We start from the raw sequence: 18,375 nt of genomic DNA, 5'->3' as shown, positions 1-18,375 counted from the left end.
AGTTTTGTTTGTTTATTTTTGGTAGATGCCCTTTATCAAGTTTAGCAGTTTATCCTAATTTGCTGAGAGTTTTTGTATAAAATGGATGTTTAATTTTGTCAGGTGCTTTTTCTGCATCCACTGGGATGATCATAGAGTTCTTTTTTAGTGTGTTAATATGGTGAATTACACTGATTAATTTCCAGATGTTTCCAGCCTTGTGTTCCTGGGATAAACCACCTTTGGTCAGGATGTGTTATCCTTTCTGTGTTCTTGAGGGATATTAGCTGTAGCGTTTTTAATGTTACTTTTTGATTTTGTTTAAGAGTCGAGGTGGCCTCATAGCATCAGTAGAGGAATAGTCCCTACTTTTCAGTTTTCTGGAAGAATTTGTGTAGAATTGATTTATTTTTCCTTAAATGCTTGGCAGAATCCACCAGTGAAGCCTGAGATTTTCTTTGTGGGAAGGTTTTAACTTTAATTTCTTTAATAGACGTAGTGTGTGCCTGCTAAGTCGCTTCAGTCACATCTGACTCTTCACGACTGCAGGACCTGCCAGGATCCTCTGTCCATGGGATTCTGCAGGGAGGAGTACTGGAGTGGGTTCCCATCGCCCAGGGATGGAAGGTGTCTCCTCCTGTCTCCTGTGTTGCGGGCGGGTTCTTTACCTCTAGCGCCACCTGGAGGGCTTCCCGCATAGCTCAGCCCGACACGCAGGAGGCAGGGGTTCCACCTGGGAGCCTCTATTATTTTTTGTTTTATATTGCACATGGTGATAGACCTAGTTTTTTATAAGGCTTTTAATGTAGAAGGATTGTAATGCAGTATCATGAGACTTTCATGTTGAAAATGTAAAAGATTTCAAGAGTTCCCAGGATGAGGGCAAAGGAGACCCTTGGTGCCTGTGCGGTCCTCCTCCATCGTGAGAGCCCACATATACTGGGTAGTTACTGTGGGTGGGGCTGGGAGGGCGCTTACCTTCTGTCTCCCCTTTCAGTCCTTGCCGCAGGCCTGTGCAGTCACACCGTGTGAGGAATTAAGTAGAGTATCCGACTTTGCCGTTGATCCTCAAATAGGCGTGAAAGGTGGAGCCCAGCCCCGAAGTCTGCGCTCCTAACCCTGCCCTGGCCTCTGTGGTCTCTCACAGTTCCAAGTATTTCCAAGCTGGAAATATTTAGAAGCTCTTTGCTCAGACTGTCTCTCAAAAGGATTACCTGCACCGTGCTGTGTACTTTTTCTAAGGAGAAGACTAATTTGGCCAGGCTTCAGCAAAGACCTAAGTGCTGTCGTGAGGACGTGAGGTTAGAGTGAAACAGGAGATTGAAATAGGCGCTCACAGGCGGACACAGGGGAGGGGGTGACCTGGGGGTTGAGCCTGACGTGTACCTGTGCGCCCTGTGTGAACAGGAGTGGGAGGCTGTAGGCCCGGGAGTGAGCTCGGAGCTCAGTGACGACCCGGGGGGCGGGCTATGCATTTGCACGGAGCTGATTCCCTCTCTTGTACAGCAGAAACCGGCGACATTGTGAAGGAGCTGTACGGCAGCAAAAAAGAGGGAGAGAAAAAAGAAGGGGGCCCCCAGCGGGGAGCCCTGTGCATCACGGTCACTTCCGGGACCCTTTAGGTCCTGTTTGTTCAGCAGCTCCGCTGAGCGCCCAGTGACCCCGGCTCTGGCTCGGGGCGGGTGCTGGAGGGGCGCGCCGGTGACTCGGGGCGGATGCCCGTGGTGCGCGCCCTGCTCGGGCTCCAGGCCTCTTTGTTCCCTGCAGAGGCTGATGAGCGTCAACTACCTGGGCAGCGTGTACCCCAGCCGGGCGGTGATCACCACCATGAAGGAGCGCCGCGTGGGCAGGGTCGTCTTCGTGTCCTCCCAGGCCGGGCAGCTGGGCCTGTTTGGGTACACGGCGTACTCTTCGTCCAAGTTTGCCATCAGGGGTCTGGCGGAGGCTTTGCAGATGGAGGTAAGAGCGTCTTCACTTATAGATGACTCCTTTCAGCCCAACAGGACATGTTCCCCTTTAGTTTGTAGCTTTCTTCCTCCTGTCATTATGTGAAACTAGAGCTTATAGATCCGTCTTCAGTGTAAGAGAACTGATTCCACCCGTGAATTTGCAGTTATCCTGTTTTTATTGCATAAAAGATGATAGGTGTCAACAGAAGCAGGATGGCTGTGAGGTATTTGGCTTGCTTAATTTAATACATAGTTTGCTTCTGAACTGTGGTGTTGGAGAAGACTCTTGAGAATCTCTTGGGACTGCAAGAAGATCCAACCAGTCCATCCTAAAGGCAATCAGTCCTGAATATTCATTGGAAGGACTGATGCTGAAGCCGATGCAAAGAACTGACTCATTTGAAAAGACCCTGATGCTGGGCAAGATGGAAGGTGGGAGGAGAAGGGGACAACAGAGGATGAGATGGTTGGATGGCATCACCAACTCAATGGACATGAGTTTGAGTAAACTTCGGGAGTTGGTGATGGACAGGGAAGCCTGACGTGCTGCAGTCCATGGAGTCACAAAGAGTCAGAAATGACTGAGCGACTGAACCTAACTTAACAGTACTAACATCTTCATAGTATTACAGGCAGACGGCAGAGCTCTTGTGTTTCAGACATCTGCAATAAGGTGAGTATCGCAATAAAGCGAGTCACAGGAATGCCTTGGTTCCCGGTGCGTATAAGGCCGTGTTTACACTCTGCTATGCTGTTAAGTGTGCAATAGCATTAAAAGAAACAATGTACATTCCTTAATTAAAAAATACCATATTGCTCGAAAATGTTAACCATCTTCTGAGCCTTCAGTGAGTCTTAGTAGGAACATCAAAGATCACTGATCTCAGAACACCATAACAAATACAGTCATGATGAAATGTTTGAAATATTGGGAGAATTACCAAAATGTGTCACAGAGTCATGAAGTGAGCAACTGCTGTTGGAAAGCTGATGCCAAAAGACTTGCTCAATGCCAGGTTGCCACAGACATGCATTTGGTAAAAAATACAGTATCTGTGCATTGTGCTAAGTCACTTCAGTCATGTTCGACTCTGTGCGACTGCATAGACTGTAGCCCGCCAGGCCCCTCTGTCCATGGGATTCTCCCGGCAAGAATACTGGAGGGGGTTGCCGTGCCCTCCTCCAGGGGATCTTCCTGGCTCAGGGATCGAACCCTTGTCTCTAATGTCTCCTGCGTTGGCAGGTAGGTTTTTTACCACTCTCGCCACCTGGGAAGCTCATATCTTCAATATGTAAAAAATGCAGTATCTATAAAGTGCAATAAAGTAAAACACAATAAAATAACTATATCAGACTTTCCTGGTTTTCCAGTGGTTAAGACTCCAAGCTCCCACTGCAGTGGTTGGGGTTCAGTCCCTGGTTGGGGAAGTTCCACATGCTGCACAGTGCAGCCAAGAAGTAAAAATAAGGAAGATGCACCTTGATTAAAATAATAATAATAATAAATAAATAAAAATCTTAAAAAACCCAATAAGCTGTGACTATTGACCTAATACTGTGTGAGTATGCATAAGGGTAACCGGATACTTTATTCTTTTTTTTGTCATTGTTCTTTAACACTCTTAAAAGATATTTCTTTAATGAAAAGATCCATCCTTTATGCATGCTTATTCAGGTGTTCAGTCGTGTCCAACTCTTTGCGACCCTGTGGATTGTAGCCCACCAGGCCCCGCTGTCCATGGGGATTTCCCAGGCAGGAACACTGGGGTGGGTTGCCATTTCCTCCTCTAGGGGATCTTCCTGACCCAGGGTTCAAACTTGCATCTCCTGCATCTCCTGCGTTGGCAGGCAGATTCTCTGCCACCGAGCCTGCTGGCCTGACTAATAGAATGAGCCTGTGTGACTAATGAAAGAGCTACTGTGGAGCTCTCAGTTTTTAGACAAATCACTTAACTTGATCTCATCATCCTTGTTGGTAAAAATGAGAATAAGACTTGCATTAAAATTTGCACTTGGCTCTCCTGATACTTATGTTTTAATATCCTAAAGAAATATTGATGAACAGGAGTGCTTCTTATCTTCATAGTTAATAGAACATGTCATGGAAGGAGGTGGTGGTTAGGATCAGAATCGCATAAGCGCCTGTCAGATGCCTGCAGCCTCCCTCCTCATCTGTGAAGTGGACTTCGGTGCTGCTGTCACCGGGGAGGCTCAGAGAGCATTGCGTGGGTCTTTCCAAAACCGTGTACTTTAAGGCGAAATTCTTTCTAATTCTGTACATAGTTGGCCTTGAACATCACAGATTTGAACTGCACAGGTCCACTTGTAAGTGGCGTTCTTCTGATAAAGATGATAGAGCTACCTGATCTGATGTTGGTTGAGTCCTCAGATGCTGCACCGTGGGTGTGGAGGGCCCCTCGGAAAGCTAAATGTGGATTTTTAAATGTGGTCACGCAGGGAGTCAGTACCTTTGCCCTCCACATTGTTCAGGGGTCAACTGTATACTGAAATGTAACACTACCTCATGATGTTAAAAGCCCAGAAGAAAATTAATTGTGGCCGTTTCTCTTACTGGAGGAGGAAATGGCAACCCCCTCCAGTATGCTTGCCTGGGAAATCCCATGGACAGAGGGGCCTGGCGGGCTGCAGGCCGCGGGGTTGCAAGGGGTTGGACACGACTGAGCAACGGAACAGCAGCAGCGACAACCCTCCTACAGGAAGGGTGTGGTTTGAGGGTCTCATTTCGTGATTTAGATTAGGAGTGGATACTTCCCCCCCCACCCCCCCCCAAGCACCAGAATGAATATTTTAGCCTTTGAGGCTAGATGGTGCCTGTCAGAACTACTCAGATCTCTTATGATAGCAGGAAAGCAGCCTTGTGGGAGGTTTAAATAAACAGGTATGGAAGTGTGCCAATATATCTTTATTCATAGAAACAGGTGAAGGGCCAGATGTGGTCCTCAGGCCATAGCTGGCCGACCTCTGATTCAGAAAGCCCCCAGAGAGCCCTGGGTGCTGCTGAGCGGAGTGCCGCGCTGCCCCGGTACTGGGTGAGCCCGAGTGACACACGTCTGGTCAGTGAGAGTCCCCGCCGGCCTCTTCGGGACCAGCACGCTGTGCTCGTCTCATCCCACAGGAGTCAGCCACAAATTTCTTTTTCATCAACGTCCTTGATATGCTTAGTCGATAACAGGTCGCTGTAACGTATGCTTAGCCAGTGGGTCAGGTATGGCTGTGAAATTTCCAACAAGAACACCAGTGATTTCTTTTGTAGCTTTCACTCTGATACATCCCTTTATGAATAACCATCTTCTTTTATAACAGTTTCATGAAATACATAAGGCAGATGTCTTGTGCAGCCTTCTCTGAGTTTTCCAAGATTCTGTAGGGTTGCTCAAAGGTAAATCATGACTTTATAACAGAAATAGTAACAAAGTCTGTGCCTTTTGGTTCTGCCTTTCAGCTGCCTGTCTGATCTATAATGTGTCTGTAATTTAGGTCAGGGTTGCCTCAGCCCTTCCCTTTGGTCTCAGAAACCCAGCAGGAGAAGGCACGTTTTGGGATTGAAAGGCCTGTGCACAAAGGACTTTTGTCCCCAAGTCTGTCTCGCAGAAGGACTCCAGGAGTCAGGGCACATGTCTGATCTGCGTGGCCTGGTTCCCTTTTGGGTAGAAGGAAGATGCTAATAAAGAAGAGGGAAGAGACAGGAGCTGCCATTCTGGATGAGTCCCCGAAGCCTCTTAGTGACACGTGTGATTCACAGGCTGCAAGTGGCCGGTCTGGACTTGCCAGTCGGCTTAACTTTGCTCCATATTTGGACTCTATTAAAATGTCCTCACAGAAGCAAAAACTAAAATCAACATGTACCGTGGAAAGTAGAGTTGAGGGGAAGTAAGTTCAGTCATCAAAATCTAGCATGTTCGTAGCAGAACTTCCACCAATACAGTTGTTTCCTCACAAACTTACACTGTTGTGCCCTTGCTGGTCTGCTTAGCCAAGGTGGTTTTGTGTTTCTGTGAATGAAACATTCTGTACGTCAGACTCTAAGTGCCTGTGATTATTGTTTCTGGTTTAATGAGCTCTTAAATCTTCCTCCACCACACTCTTGCTCCTAAACTAAAGTTGGATCTAGAAATGCTTTATGTGCAATGACTAAATTTGGAAGAATGCTTTGTTGGCATTTTTTTGCTTTCTTTTCTAAACTCAGTCTTTTAGGTATAAAGACATCACTTAAAGATTTTAGAAGTTGTTCTTTTAGGAAAGCAGGCTTCTGAGGTGGGAGTGTAGCCACAGATACAGCAGCAGAGACCCAATAAAAGAAATCTAGGTGTCCCACTTTCTACGTCCCTGCTTCCAATCACCCCCCACCCAATCCCTCATCTTTTCCTGCTCAAAAGGAAGCTGAAGCTTAGGTTCTGGAGCTTCACTGTCAACAGCTCTAATGCTTTCTCCAGCTCCTAGGTCTTTGTCTTTGCTTTGCTTTTTTAATGGTTGTTTGTTACTTTGTTCAGCTGTGTTGGGTCTTCGCTGGGCAGGAGGGCTCTCTGGTTGACCTGCAGGTTCAGTGGTTGCAGCTCGGGCTTCACTGCCCCGCAGCAGGAGGGATCGCAGTTCCCCGAGCAGGGATGGATCCGAGAGCCCGTTGGAACCCGTTGGAAGGCAGGTTCTTCACCCCGGGACCCCCAGGAAGTCCCTCCCTGCTCTCTGCCCTTGTCTTTGCTTTGATGGGATGAGGAACAGCCCGCCTTTAGGTGAGATTGGGTAATAAATTAGTTCTTGAGTAAGTGGGCATCATTGAGAATGAGGCAAGGTGGAAGGGAGGAAATGAGTGTAGGGTGGGACCAGGCAGAGCTGGGGTGGAGGAGAGAGAGGAGTCGGTCAGCAGGGCCAGGGAGACGCAGACAGTGGCTAAACAGAATCAGTGCAGTCCTGGCTTAAACTCTTCGCAGAAGTGGTCTTGAGGGGTCAGCACTGTCTTAGCAAGAACCAGTGAGGCCACAGTACCATCGTTTCCTTTTCTGCGGGGGTCGGGGGTGGCACATGTCCCCTGCATGCGAACCTTCAGGCTGTGAGCTTTCAGAGATGTGAACGTGCCTTGGTGCGTCTGGTCTGCACGCTGTGAGTGAGGTCGTCCCTGGCCCTCCGTCCCCTGCTGACGATCCTTCAGCTCTGCCCTCTCCCGCCCCTCCTGCCCCCTCCAGGCAGAGACGCTCCTTGCTGTTCACGCAGTGCCAGCCCCTGTATGCCAGCTGTTGCACTGTACTTGAGTACTTTCCAAGGCGCTGTACTGTAAGACTTAAAATGTTTCATTTTTTTATGTGTAATTTTTGAAAAGTATTATATACCTATCACAGTACAGCGCTACGTAGCCGATTGTGTTGCTTGGGTACCTGGGCTAACATCATTGGACTTAGGAACAAGTTGCACTTAAGCGAACTCGCTTAGCGTGGAGCTCATCCGTATGTAGGAGACTTACTGTAGTTAATTAAATCAAGGTGTGGAGTTAATTTGGGGGGCTTCCCTGGGCTCAAATGGTAAAGAATCCGCCTGCAGTGCAGGAGGTCACCTCCAGCACAGGAGACCCGGGTTCGATCCCTGGGTCTGGAAGATCCCCTGGAGGAGAAAGTGGCTACCGTCTCCAGTGTTCTTGCCTGGAGAATCCCATGGACAGAGGAGCCTGGTGGGCTACAGTCCATGGGGTTGTAAGAATCAGACACAACTTAGCAATTAAACCACAACCAGAGTTAAGTTTATTTAGACTTTCACAGATTATTTGACCAGGAGTTTCTGGAGCCTGTAAGCTCCATGAGGGTGCAGAAATAACGCAGCGGTGTCTGTTGGGCTGCTGCTGTGTTCAGTCGCTCAGTCGTGTCCAGCGCTTGTGACCCCGTGGTCGCGACATGCCAGGGTCTCTTGTCCTCCACGGTCTCCTGGAGTTTGCTCACTGACTCACGTCCGTTGAGTCAATGATGCTATCTAACTGTCTCATTTTCACTTGTTGGATAAATAAATACCATGGGAACTTCCCTGGTGGTCCGGTGGCTGAGTCTCGGAGCTCCCAACGTAGGGGAAAGTGTGCGTCTCTCAGTCGGGTCCGATTCTTTGCAACCCTGTGGACGGTAGCCCGCCAGGCTCCTCTGCCCATGGGATTTTCCAGGCAAGAACACTAGACTGAGTCGCCATTCCCTTCTTCAGGGGATCTTCCCGACCCAGTGATCAAACCCAGGTCTCCTGCATTGCAGGCGGATTCTTAACTGTCTGAGCCCCCATGGAAACCCCGAGATTTGGCACAGCCAAATAAACAAACAGACATTAAAATAAATAAATACAGTGGTTAAGTTCATAGCCACTGGAGGTATCCAGCCATAGGCTGAGAGGGTCATTTGGCTCCAGGATTATACCGAGGATACCAGTACTTAGAAAGGGGTTGGACTGGTTTCTCCTAACCCCCCACCCCCCAGAAAAAGCCGTTCTGAAAAGCGGTAAGCTTTTCTGACAGCTCAGCCGTAACCTTGAATTGGAGAAACACCACTCTGACATCCTGCCATGGAGCTTACAGCACCACCATGCTGGCCCATCGTGGGGGGCAGGAGGACTGTCCCTGCAGCTGCCGCGTCCGAGCCGCCAGCTTCAGGCTGCGGGCAGGCTGTCTGATTCCCGCTTACTGACATTTTTTTGATGGCAGTCGTGTTCTTCTCCAGTCTGTGCACAGCAGAGGGCAAAGGCCGTGGGAGACACTTTCTAAAATTGCTATCGTGAAAACAAGTGGAAGAGAAATTGCTTGCTCATCAGCCTCCCTGCCTGGCCCGAGTCCAGAGCTGTTATGAACTGGGCCTTGAGGCTGCCCGCTCCGCGACGCTGAGCAAGTGCGCCTCACGCCTGGGTGTCCGGAGCCCAGCCACCGGGGACCTTGTCCCCTGCTGGTGCCCCTCCCAGGCTGAGCGGTGCGGCTCCCCGCCCCTGCCGCTCCTTCCTCGGCCTCCAGGACCGCGCTTCACAGAGGGAAGCAGGGGGAAAAAGGCCAGATGTCAGACAGGGCCCCGGAGTGCCTCCTTGAAATGCGGGGGGGCCTCCCTCAGGGCCAGCTGTCGGGGTCCCCTCGGTGTTCCCGTGGGACTCGGCAGTGAGCCGGCAGCAAGCAGAGTCGTGGGTGGCCGAGGTTCCGCAGGTTTGAATCACCCCCTTAGCGTCACTGAGCCACAGGGGTGTGCCGTAGGGGTCCGTGGGGGGCCGCGTCCCAGCCGGGGAGCAGCACGACCTTGGGAGTCAGCGGTGTGTTCTGAGTGGAGAGGTTCGGGGGGGACACCCAGCAGAGAGGGAACCAAGCCTGGGATCCTGGTGGAGTTCAGGCAGGGGTGCTGGAAGAGGAGCTGGGAAGGAGTTTCCATGTTTAGATGCGGGTGAGGTGGTCCTGGTCTGCCCTGGGGGGACCCCCGAGGAGCACCCTGTTGGCTGAAGAAGTGAGCCCTGAGCCCTCCCTGGCGCTGGAAACTCCTGGACCTGCAGACTCTCGGGGTGGGGTCACTCTCCACCTGGGTCTGGGGCAGAGGGCAGGGGTTTGAATGGTCTCAGCCTGTATCGTAGGTGAAACTAGCAGAGTGGTAGTTTGGGAAGCACTGTGGAGAGCAGCTTTGCAGCTGGATGGCCAAGGGACAGACTTGCCCGTGGCCGTGGCCGCCGTGCTGAAGGGTTGGGGTGGGGGTCGGGGGACGAGCAGGCTTCCCTTTAGCACCGTCTGCTGTCCTCAGGCAGCTTCCAGGCCCTGGTCAGTGGGAGCAAAAGAGCCCTAGGAGGAGGTGAACAAACCTTTGTAGTTCAGGGCCCACTGTTTTCTGGAATAGAGGCTCAGGTGAGCTCTTTAACTTTATTTCTAAATGATCTTCAGGGCCAAGAGTTTGCTGATTCAGCCAGTGGTAGGGGCTTCTCTGGTGTCTCAGCGGGTAAAGAACCCGCCTACAATGCAGGAGATGAAAGAGACACAGGTTCGATCCCTGAGTGGGTAAGATTCCCTCGGGGAGGAAATGGCAACCACTCCAGTCTTCTTGCCTGGAGAATCCCATGGACGGGGGAGGAAATGGCAACCACTCCAGTCTTCTTGCCTGGAGAATCCCATGGACGGGGGAGGAAATGGCAACCACTCCAGTCTTCTTGCCTGGAGAATCCCATGGACAGAGGAGCCTGGCGGGCTACAGTCCATGGGGTCACAAGGAGTCAGACACAACTGCGCACGCACACACCGCTCCTCTTACAGAATCACCCTGTTGGTCTCACCACCTCTGGAGAAAATCAGGGCTGCGTGTAGACGGTCAGCCTGGCAGCCAATGCGGGTTGATAAGGGAGGATGTGAAATTGTATGGTTTTACTAAAGGGCCCGATGTTGTCTCTGAAATGCAGGTGAAGCCTTACAATGTGTACGTCACAGTTGCCTACCCACCAGACACAGATACCCCCGGGTTTGCAAAAGAAAACCAGACCAAGGTCAGTATGGCTCCCGGCCCCGTTTCCAGGCTCGAACGCTGGAAACCCCTTTTCCTGTTTTCTGTCTTTCCACCCTTCAGCTTTCAGGCATTTTCGTCAGAAGATTGAGCTGCTTTCAACTTATGTGCTTGCAGGAGGCCTCGAACTTTCTGGAACTTTCATTTGAAATCTTGGAGGCTATAGCCCTGTTTTCTTTGGGGTTTTTTTTGGCAGTGGTACACAGCTTGTGGGAATCTTAGTTCCCAAACTAGGGATTGAACCCAGGCCCTTGCAGTGGAAGTGTTGAGTCCTAACCACTGGACCAGGAGGAAAGTCCTGGTGTGACCCTGTTTTCAAAGGCCATTTTTGCTAAGAATCTTCAGGCTTGATTTAATGAATTGCTAAGAATCTTCCGGCTTGATTTAACGAATAAGGTGTTTTCCTTCTGATGGAGAATACAGCTTGTATTTTTAACTAACAAGTAATAGACCTCGGCTTCCCAGGTGACGCTCGTGGTAAGAACTGGCCTACCAATGCAGGAGACTTAAAAGAGACGTGGGTTCGATCCCTGAGTGGGGAAGAATTCCATGGACAGAGGAGCCCGGTGGGCTCCGACATGACTTAGTGACTTAGCGTGACACATAATACTCTTTAATGATAGTATTTTCTCCTCTGGACTTAATTTCATTTAAGGACTCAAGTAGTTGCTGATCCATTGTCTCTGCTTGGAGGGCTAATGGGTGCCTCAGACGTAACATTTCAAAAACAGCACTTCCAGTTCCCTCTCGCTCCCCCTTGCTATTTTCCGTCTCGTTTCTGGTGCCCAGCATTCTCTCAGCGGCTCAGGCTGGAAGCCCTGCAGCCAGCCGTGATGCCGCCACCCTGGGCTCTGCTCTCAGGACCTGTCCCCAGTCGGACTTCTTTAAACTGCGGATGTCACTACTATCCCAGGAGTGTGAGTCACCGATATTTTCTCCCAAACTGCTCTAATGGCCTTCAACTTGGTCTCCCTGCTCCTAGTTCTCACCCCCTGGAGTCTTTTTCATAGCGTAGCTAGTGATCCTTTTAAAGGACAAGTCAGCTCTTGTCACTCCCCTGTTCAAACCCCTCTTGTGAGTAAAAAACCAAAAAACAAAACTTAAAAAAACAAAACCACAAAAGACCAAAAACCCTTGTGCAGCATGGTCTGATAGAATGTTCTAGAATGGTGGGAGTGATCCATGTCTACAGCTCTGTAATGCAGTCACACTGTGGCTGTTAAACGCTTGGGTGCCACTAGTGGGACCGGGCACGGAATGTCTAATTTTATTTCATTTGAAGTTAGAATTAAATTCCACATGGTGGTGTTGATAGCATTCTGCAGCGTGCGGCTCCCCGGGCTCCCAGCTCGCTGGGAGTAGAAGCCAGGGGCCTCGAGCCGTTTAGGTCCCCGTCTAGACCTCGGCCACTCGTCTTCTCGGCCTCAGCCGCCGGAGCTCCGTCCGCCCCGCAGCCTGCTGGCCAGTCCCACGTGTCGGCTACGCTCTTGCCGCCCTCTCCCTGGGCGTTCGCGTGGATCTTCCCCCTGTGTTTCTTTTTACCTCTGTGCAGCCGTCACCCTGGGAAGGACCTCCCTGACTTTCTGCGTCTCAGCGTCCCCGCCACGGGATGCTCACCATCCTCCGCCCTGCCTTTATCGTCCTCCGCGGTGTTTTCTCGCCTCTGGGCTTTAATACGATGACTGTCAGTCATCCCGAGCCGAAAGCAGGCTCTGTGCTTTGTTCAGGGGAGCCTGCCTTGACGCGTAGTAGGCACTCTGAGCAAGTGGGGAAGAAAGGAGTCAGTCAGAACTCCCCGCTTTGAACTTGGTGTTGATGGGTTTTCTTCTCTTTTGTAGTGATTCTCACCAAGTGTGAATCTGCACCACATAAAAACCAGCACTGAAGCTCCTTGGGCTGTAATTTTCAGAAAGATGTCTATGGTTTAGAAGCTTTTCCCCCTCTTCATTTCTTTTTGACTCTGCTTCTTAAAATGACTACTATTTCAAAGAAATAAATTTAACCTGAATGCCCTGTTTTAGAATAAGGGAAATCTGCTAAGCAGATTTGCGACATTTGATAAGTGGTCTTTTAGGTAGAAGCCAGAGCTGACAACAGGTGGTGATTTCTCCGGGAAGATCTGATTCTGATGTTAAATTGTTTTTTGTTTTTCCTCCGCTAGAATGTTGGGCGGACTTCTATGGGTAGATGAAATTTAGCCTTGCTCCGTGAGTCCTGTAGGGGGCGCACAGTGCTTTGACCTCTGCCGCGGGTCTGGCAGCCCGTGGTCCCCTCGGCCTGGGGCCGTGGGAGAGGGTGGCTCCTTCAAAAGGACTTTTCTCTTAATTCAGGTTCATCAAGAAACACTGGACTTTTATGAGCTCTACGCTTTTCTATTTTAAGGAAATAAGTTCTGGTTTTTATTTTATTTTTTCAAGCCCACATGGTAAATAAAATTTACTGTTTCATACCATTTAAGGCTTAAGTTTTGAAACTTCTAACTGAAACTCCCGTCTAAAGAATTTTTGAGCACATGGGTTGCATGTCGCTCCAAAGATTTAAAAATAAAAAGACAAGGCGGGGTCTTTTTTTTTTTTTTCTTTCGTGTTTTAAATGAAGCTCTGACGTTTCTCATTGAAATCAGGACTCACGTCCACAGAGAGTAACTGGGGAACTGAAGGGCTGAATTTTACACAGTAACCAGGTAGAAACTGATCTGGAATCCAGATGGACTTGGTTCTAAAATTAGGAATCTGTTCTAAGATAGAAAAGTAGAATTATGTATAAAGTAGGGGAGGAGGACTGTCAAAATTATTTACTTTTTAATGCAGTGGGTATTGATAATGTCTATTTTTTTTCACCTTTTTAGCCTTTAGAGACCCGTCTTATTTCAGAGACCACATCGGTCTGCAAACCAGAACAAGTGGCCAAACAAATTGTTAAAGATGCCATAGTAAGTAAAACCCTTGTTCCTTTGTTAATTGTTACAGTACTGTATTTCCAAAAAGGTATTTGTCCCAGGGTTTATTTCAGAATATAAAATTAACTAGCATTTTGTGTGTGTGTGCACTTAAATTCATCATATCTAATATCATAGACTGTTCTTTTCTTCCCTGGTTAATTCCATGTTAATAAGCTCTGGAAACTAGTTATATATCTTTTTTTTTTAATTTAGCTTTTTGGTTGCACTGGGTCTCTGTTGGTGCGTGCGGGCTTTCTCTGCTTGTGGCGAGCGGAGGCTCCTCTTCCTGGTGCTGCAGAGGCTTCTCCCCGCGGAGGCTTCTCTGCTGAGGAGCGTGGATGCTCCAGGCGCCCTAGCTTCTGTCGCTGTGGCTCCCGGCTCTGGAATCTGGACTCAGCAGTTATTGGCACACAGGCTTAGTTCCTCTGCGGCATGTGGGATCTTCCCAGACCAGGGATCGAACCTGTGTCCCCTGCACTGGCAGGCGGATTCTTATGCACTGGACCACCAGGGAAGTCCCATAGTTGTATTTCTTAATCTTAGGAGCAGGTTAATCAGTCTGAGAACCTTAGTTCTTTGAAAGGAAAACGAGATTTACCTGTGATGTGTAAACGGTTTGCACTATAGACTGTGTTTGGCATGTTGTCATCTTCGTTCTCTGCCACAGTATTTTCAATTCTAGATTATTTTAGGTGTCTTGCTGCCACACTGGTTTAAGGATTTTCCTTTCCCTTTCCTGCTTCCCAGTATCGTTTTCCCAAATGTTTACTAACGAGAAAGTGCTGCCGGCCCCCTCAGCCATTGTCCTGTCAGCTTGGCTGGTGCCCTTCCATGTTCCAGAGTTTATTCAGAGTCCAAACGGTCTTTCTCGAAACCAGGTGCTGTTCTGTAGGACGATGATGGGCCACAAGCTTTTTGGCAGCATTCCTGTTAACCCACAAGCAGAAAAATATACATGTCCAGGGGACATGTAAACATGCATGTCATCCTTAGGCCCACATTGGATTTAGGAAACTTAGGGACAATTGGAACAAGAGGTGTCGGCTGGCTGGACCTTGGCCTTGAAGGAACGTCCGTTGCTTGTTTAGGCCGAACCCAGCAGACTACAGGAAGCCTTGAAGGCTATTAAAACATCTGCGGACGTGGGAAGGACTTTGCCTTGATTGTGTTCAAAGGCGTAGGAAGATGGCACCAGTGGATTGGGCGGACTTTGTTTTTCCTGCTTATCTGAAGTCAAAGCAAACACGCTCCATGTTTTTAATGATTCGAAGCAGCTCTTTGTATTTTGGCAGGATTCCTTTAATCTGGAGGTTCTCACGCTTTTTTCATCTCTTGAGCACTTTCCACCCTAAACTTGTCCACGACCCCAGAGAACTTTTGGTTCCATGGCTTATCCTTATCAATATTTGCTACATCAGAAAGTGAAAGTGTGTCATTTTGAAAGGATTTATTTATTCATTTTAAGTGACAATGATACCAGAGGGATGGGATGGGGAGGGAGGTGGGAGGGCGGTTCAGGATGGGGAACACATGTAAGTCCATGGCTGATTCATGTCAATGTGTGGCAAAAACCACTACAATATTATAAAATAATTAGCCTTCAGCTAATAAAAATAATTGGGGAAAAAATAAAATGACAATGGTAAATTCAGTGTATTTTACTGTAACATTTTTATAACAAAAAGTTATTTTTCAAAACAAAACTTAGGGGGAAGGGCGGCATTGTCTTTCATCCCACCAGCCTCTTTAACGTCTGTGCTGGAGGAGAGCGGCTGCCCCGCACTCGTCTGTCGTGTCCTTCTGCGTGAAGGGCGCACAGTGAGGCTGGCCGTGCAAAGACGGTGGCTGGAACAGGAAGGGAGACTCTAGGCTTTTCAGATGATTGTGAACATTCCTTTTTTTTTTTTTAAATAAAAGCTAAACTAGATGAACAGTAGTTTCTTAAAGGTCAGTTCAATATGAAATTGGAAATTCAAGCAATGAGCCTCTTGTTCTCTGCTTCATGACAGCGCCTTGCGCTGTTTTGTGCCCGTTCATGATTTTGTAACATTATATATTCGTCCTTGGGAAAATACGGATTCGCTGAGTTACCCAAAAACATCACATGCATTCATATCACTGCTGATCTTATGATAGAAGTCTTTCTGTAACTGAGAAACTGACAGCCTCAAAATGGCAGACACACGTCTTCCCGAATTCTGGCTCAGATTTGCACATGGACTACAAAAGCTGCCAGTTTTCCTTGAAGCGACAGTCGTTTCATTCATTTTCTGCTAGGAACCTTCCAAGTCCCCCGTCTGAATGACCACAGGTTGTCAGTCGTGGTTCTTGCTGTAGAAGCGGCCCGCGGGCACAGCGGGACCCTTCCTCCCCTGCATGGTGGGAGCAGGGCTCGGCCGGGAGGCGTGCGTCCCCTTCCACTGGCGCGGAGCGTGAGGGGCGCGCCCGTGGCTTCCTTGTCGTGCAGGATAGTACGAAGACGTGTCCCCGAGTGGCAGTGGCTTCCTGTGCGGTCCAGGGGCGCTTCGTCGTCTGTTTTACACATAGTAGGGTACTTACGTCAGTCCTGGCGTCCCAGCTGGTCCCAGCCCTCCTTTCTCCCATGGTCGTCTGTACGTCTGTGTCTCTATTTCTGCTCTGTGAATAAGTTCATCTGTACCATTTTTCTAGATTCCACATATATGTGTTAATATGCGATATTTGTTTTTCTCTTTCTGGCGTAGGGACCTCCCCCCCCTGTGGGACCTAAATGGGGGGGAGACCCAGTGGAGGGGAGGGTGTGTGCACACTTGTGACTGAGGCATATGTCTCTACAGAAGTAAACACACCAATGTAAAGCAACTACACTCCAATTAAAAAAAAATTCAGGAAAGAAAATGTCCTCCAGGGTTGAGACTGAACAAAACAATTCATTTTACTGCTTAACAAGTGCAGTTTTAAGCAAAACTGACCTTTAACATTTTTTTTGAGATTTGAACAATTTGTTTTCTTCCCGTGTTTCCTGATCATTGTAAGTGTTCGGGACAGTGGGGAGGCGCCACCACCGTGGGCCGTGCTAACAGACAGCAGCATTTCCATCTGTGCAGGTGTCACGGGGTGAGAAAAGGCGATTGCCGTCTCAGCGTTGGCATGACTGTGGTTTTCTCTTCGGGAAGGGTCTCCCGACACTCAGGGTCCGTGGCCCACATGTTGAGACGTGTCTGTCCAGCCGCCCCAGCCTGTCTGCCAGGGCTGTGTTCACCCCCGAGGTCACGCGTGTGCCCGTGACCGCTCCTCCCCCGACCTGAATGGACACACTTCCTCATTTCTGACGGGCTGAGCTGATTCCTTTCCATGATGCTACCACTGCCTCTTTCCTTCCTTTCTGTTTCAGCAAGGGAATTTCAGCAGTTCCATCGGCTCCGACGGGTACATGCTCTCGTCGCTGACCTGCGGAATGGCTCCGGTGACGTCCATCACGGAAGGGCTCCAGCAGGTGAGCTGTGCCGGGGCCTCAGGACAGACGGACACCCAGACGGACAGCCGGGCCTCTCACTGAACCTCAGTGGGCAAAGGCTGAGGGAAGACACGGCAGCTTTATCTGAGGATGTGAAGAGTTGTTACTGAAGTATCAGCTTTTTTCTTCCTCTACCTGGGAGAAGTAAATAGGAAATATTTTTAGGTTGTTTAGTCACCAAGTCACAGCCCACCAAGTCCCTTTGTCCGTGGGCTTCTCCAAGAACACTGGAGTGGGTCGCCATGCCCTCCCCTAGGGCATCTTCCTGACCCACAGATGGAACCCAAGTGTCCTGAGTTGGCAGGCAGATTCTTCCCCGTCTGAGCCACCAGGGAAGCCAGGTTAAAGATGTAACGTGAGGACTTGAACTGGGAAGAAGCCTCCCACGTGGCGCTGCAGGTGTAGAGAGAAGGCACCTGCTCTGCTATTAGGGTGTTAATCTGGTTTTCCTCTGAGGACGCTTCATCTTCTGGGTTTCAAAAATGGAAGTCTCTGTCTTTATGGGGTGTGTGCATGATAAGTTGCTTCAGTCATATGCGACTCTGCAACCCTAGGGAGCCAGCCAGGCTCCCCTGGGATTGTCCATGGGATTCTCCAGGCAATAATACTGAAGTGGGTTGCCATTTCCTTCTCCAGGGGATCTTCCCCACCCAGGGTTCGAACCTGGGTCTCTTAAATCTCCTGTACTGGGAGGCAGGTTCTTTACCACTAGCGCCACCTGGGAAGCCTGGGAAGTCTAGGGGTTAGAGGTGGTCTTGCCTGAAAGCCCCAGGATATTAGACCAGAAACTTTCCAGTGAGTCAGACCCCAGAAGCTCAGGGAGGTAAGTCAAGGGTGCGATGCAGTCCCTGCCCTCACGGAAATTACGGTTCATCCAGCAGAGACATAAGAATTAACTGCTCCTTGACGAGCCTGCTGCCGCGTCTGCTGCTGGCACATCAGCGGTAAGGCAGCAGCCTCTGGACCCCAGGCGGCCTGCGGTCTGGTGGGAGAGACTGAGGAGACCGCTGAGAGAGAGCCGGGCAGCGCGGTGAGGGCTTTCACAGAAAGACCGAGCGCGGGTGACGGAGGGGAGACGGGGCGGCGTATGACAGAAGGCTGTGGTCAGCCTCGTCCACCCCGGAGAGGCCCGACGAATCGGGTGCGGGGAGAGGCTTGTCTTCTCCCTCTGCTTCTCTCAGAGGAGAGCCTCGGAACCCCCGGGGGCCCAGTGGTTGAGTCCACACTGTCGCCGCATGGCGTGCAGATGCAACCCCTGCTCAGGGAACTGAGACCCTGCATGCCTTGTCGTTTGGCCAACAACAACAGAAAAGAGCAGTCACTAAATTTCTTGTAGGTGTTTATAGAGAATGTGAGCAGAAGCCCATGAGTTCCCACAGACCTGCTCTCCACTCCCTCGCAGTGTCTCCTGTAAGCAAGTCTTGCATGTTGGTGTGGCTCTCTGTTACAACTGATGAGCTAGTATTGAAACGTTCTTACCACCCGAAGTCCACAGCTTGCCTTGGGATTTATTCA

At 49.7% G+C, this 18,375-nt stretch overlaps 1 protein-coding gene across 2 annotated transcripts in view; it reads left to right on the top strand.

Moving 5' to 3' along the window:
* The window catches only part of KDSR (3-ketodihydrosphingosine reductase), a 38,253-nt gene that overhangs the window by 13,719 nt on the left and 6,159 nt on the right, over positions 1-18,375 (top strand). The window contains exons 6-9 of one of the 2 annotated variants that reach the window (XM_043443914.1): positions 1,747-1,938; positions 10,323-10,406; positions 13,272-13,355; positions 16,738-16,839. In XM_043443914.1, coding sequence (XP_043299849.1) covers positions 1,747-1,938; positions 10,323-10,406; positions 13,272-13,355; positions 16,738-16,839 — 462 coding nt within the window. The remainder of the gene's footprint in view (positions 1-1,746; positions 1,939-10,322; positions 10,407-13,271; positions 13,356-16,737; positions 16,840-18,375) is intronic. The other variant, XM_043443915.1, reaches the window with a different exon arrangement.

Source organism: Cervus canadensis, chromosome 23, assembly GCF_019320065.1.
Source record: "Cervus canadensis isolate Bull #8, Minnesota chromosome 23, ASM1932006v1, whole genome shotgun sequence".
NCBI classification, from domain to species: domain Eukaryota; kingdom Metazoa; phylum Chordata; class Mammalia; order Artiodactyla; family Cervidae; genus Cervus; species Cervus canadensis.
The sequence above is the reverse complement of the archived record's forward strand: the minus strand, read 5'-3'. Positions and strand labels throughout refer to the sequence as shown.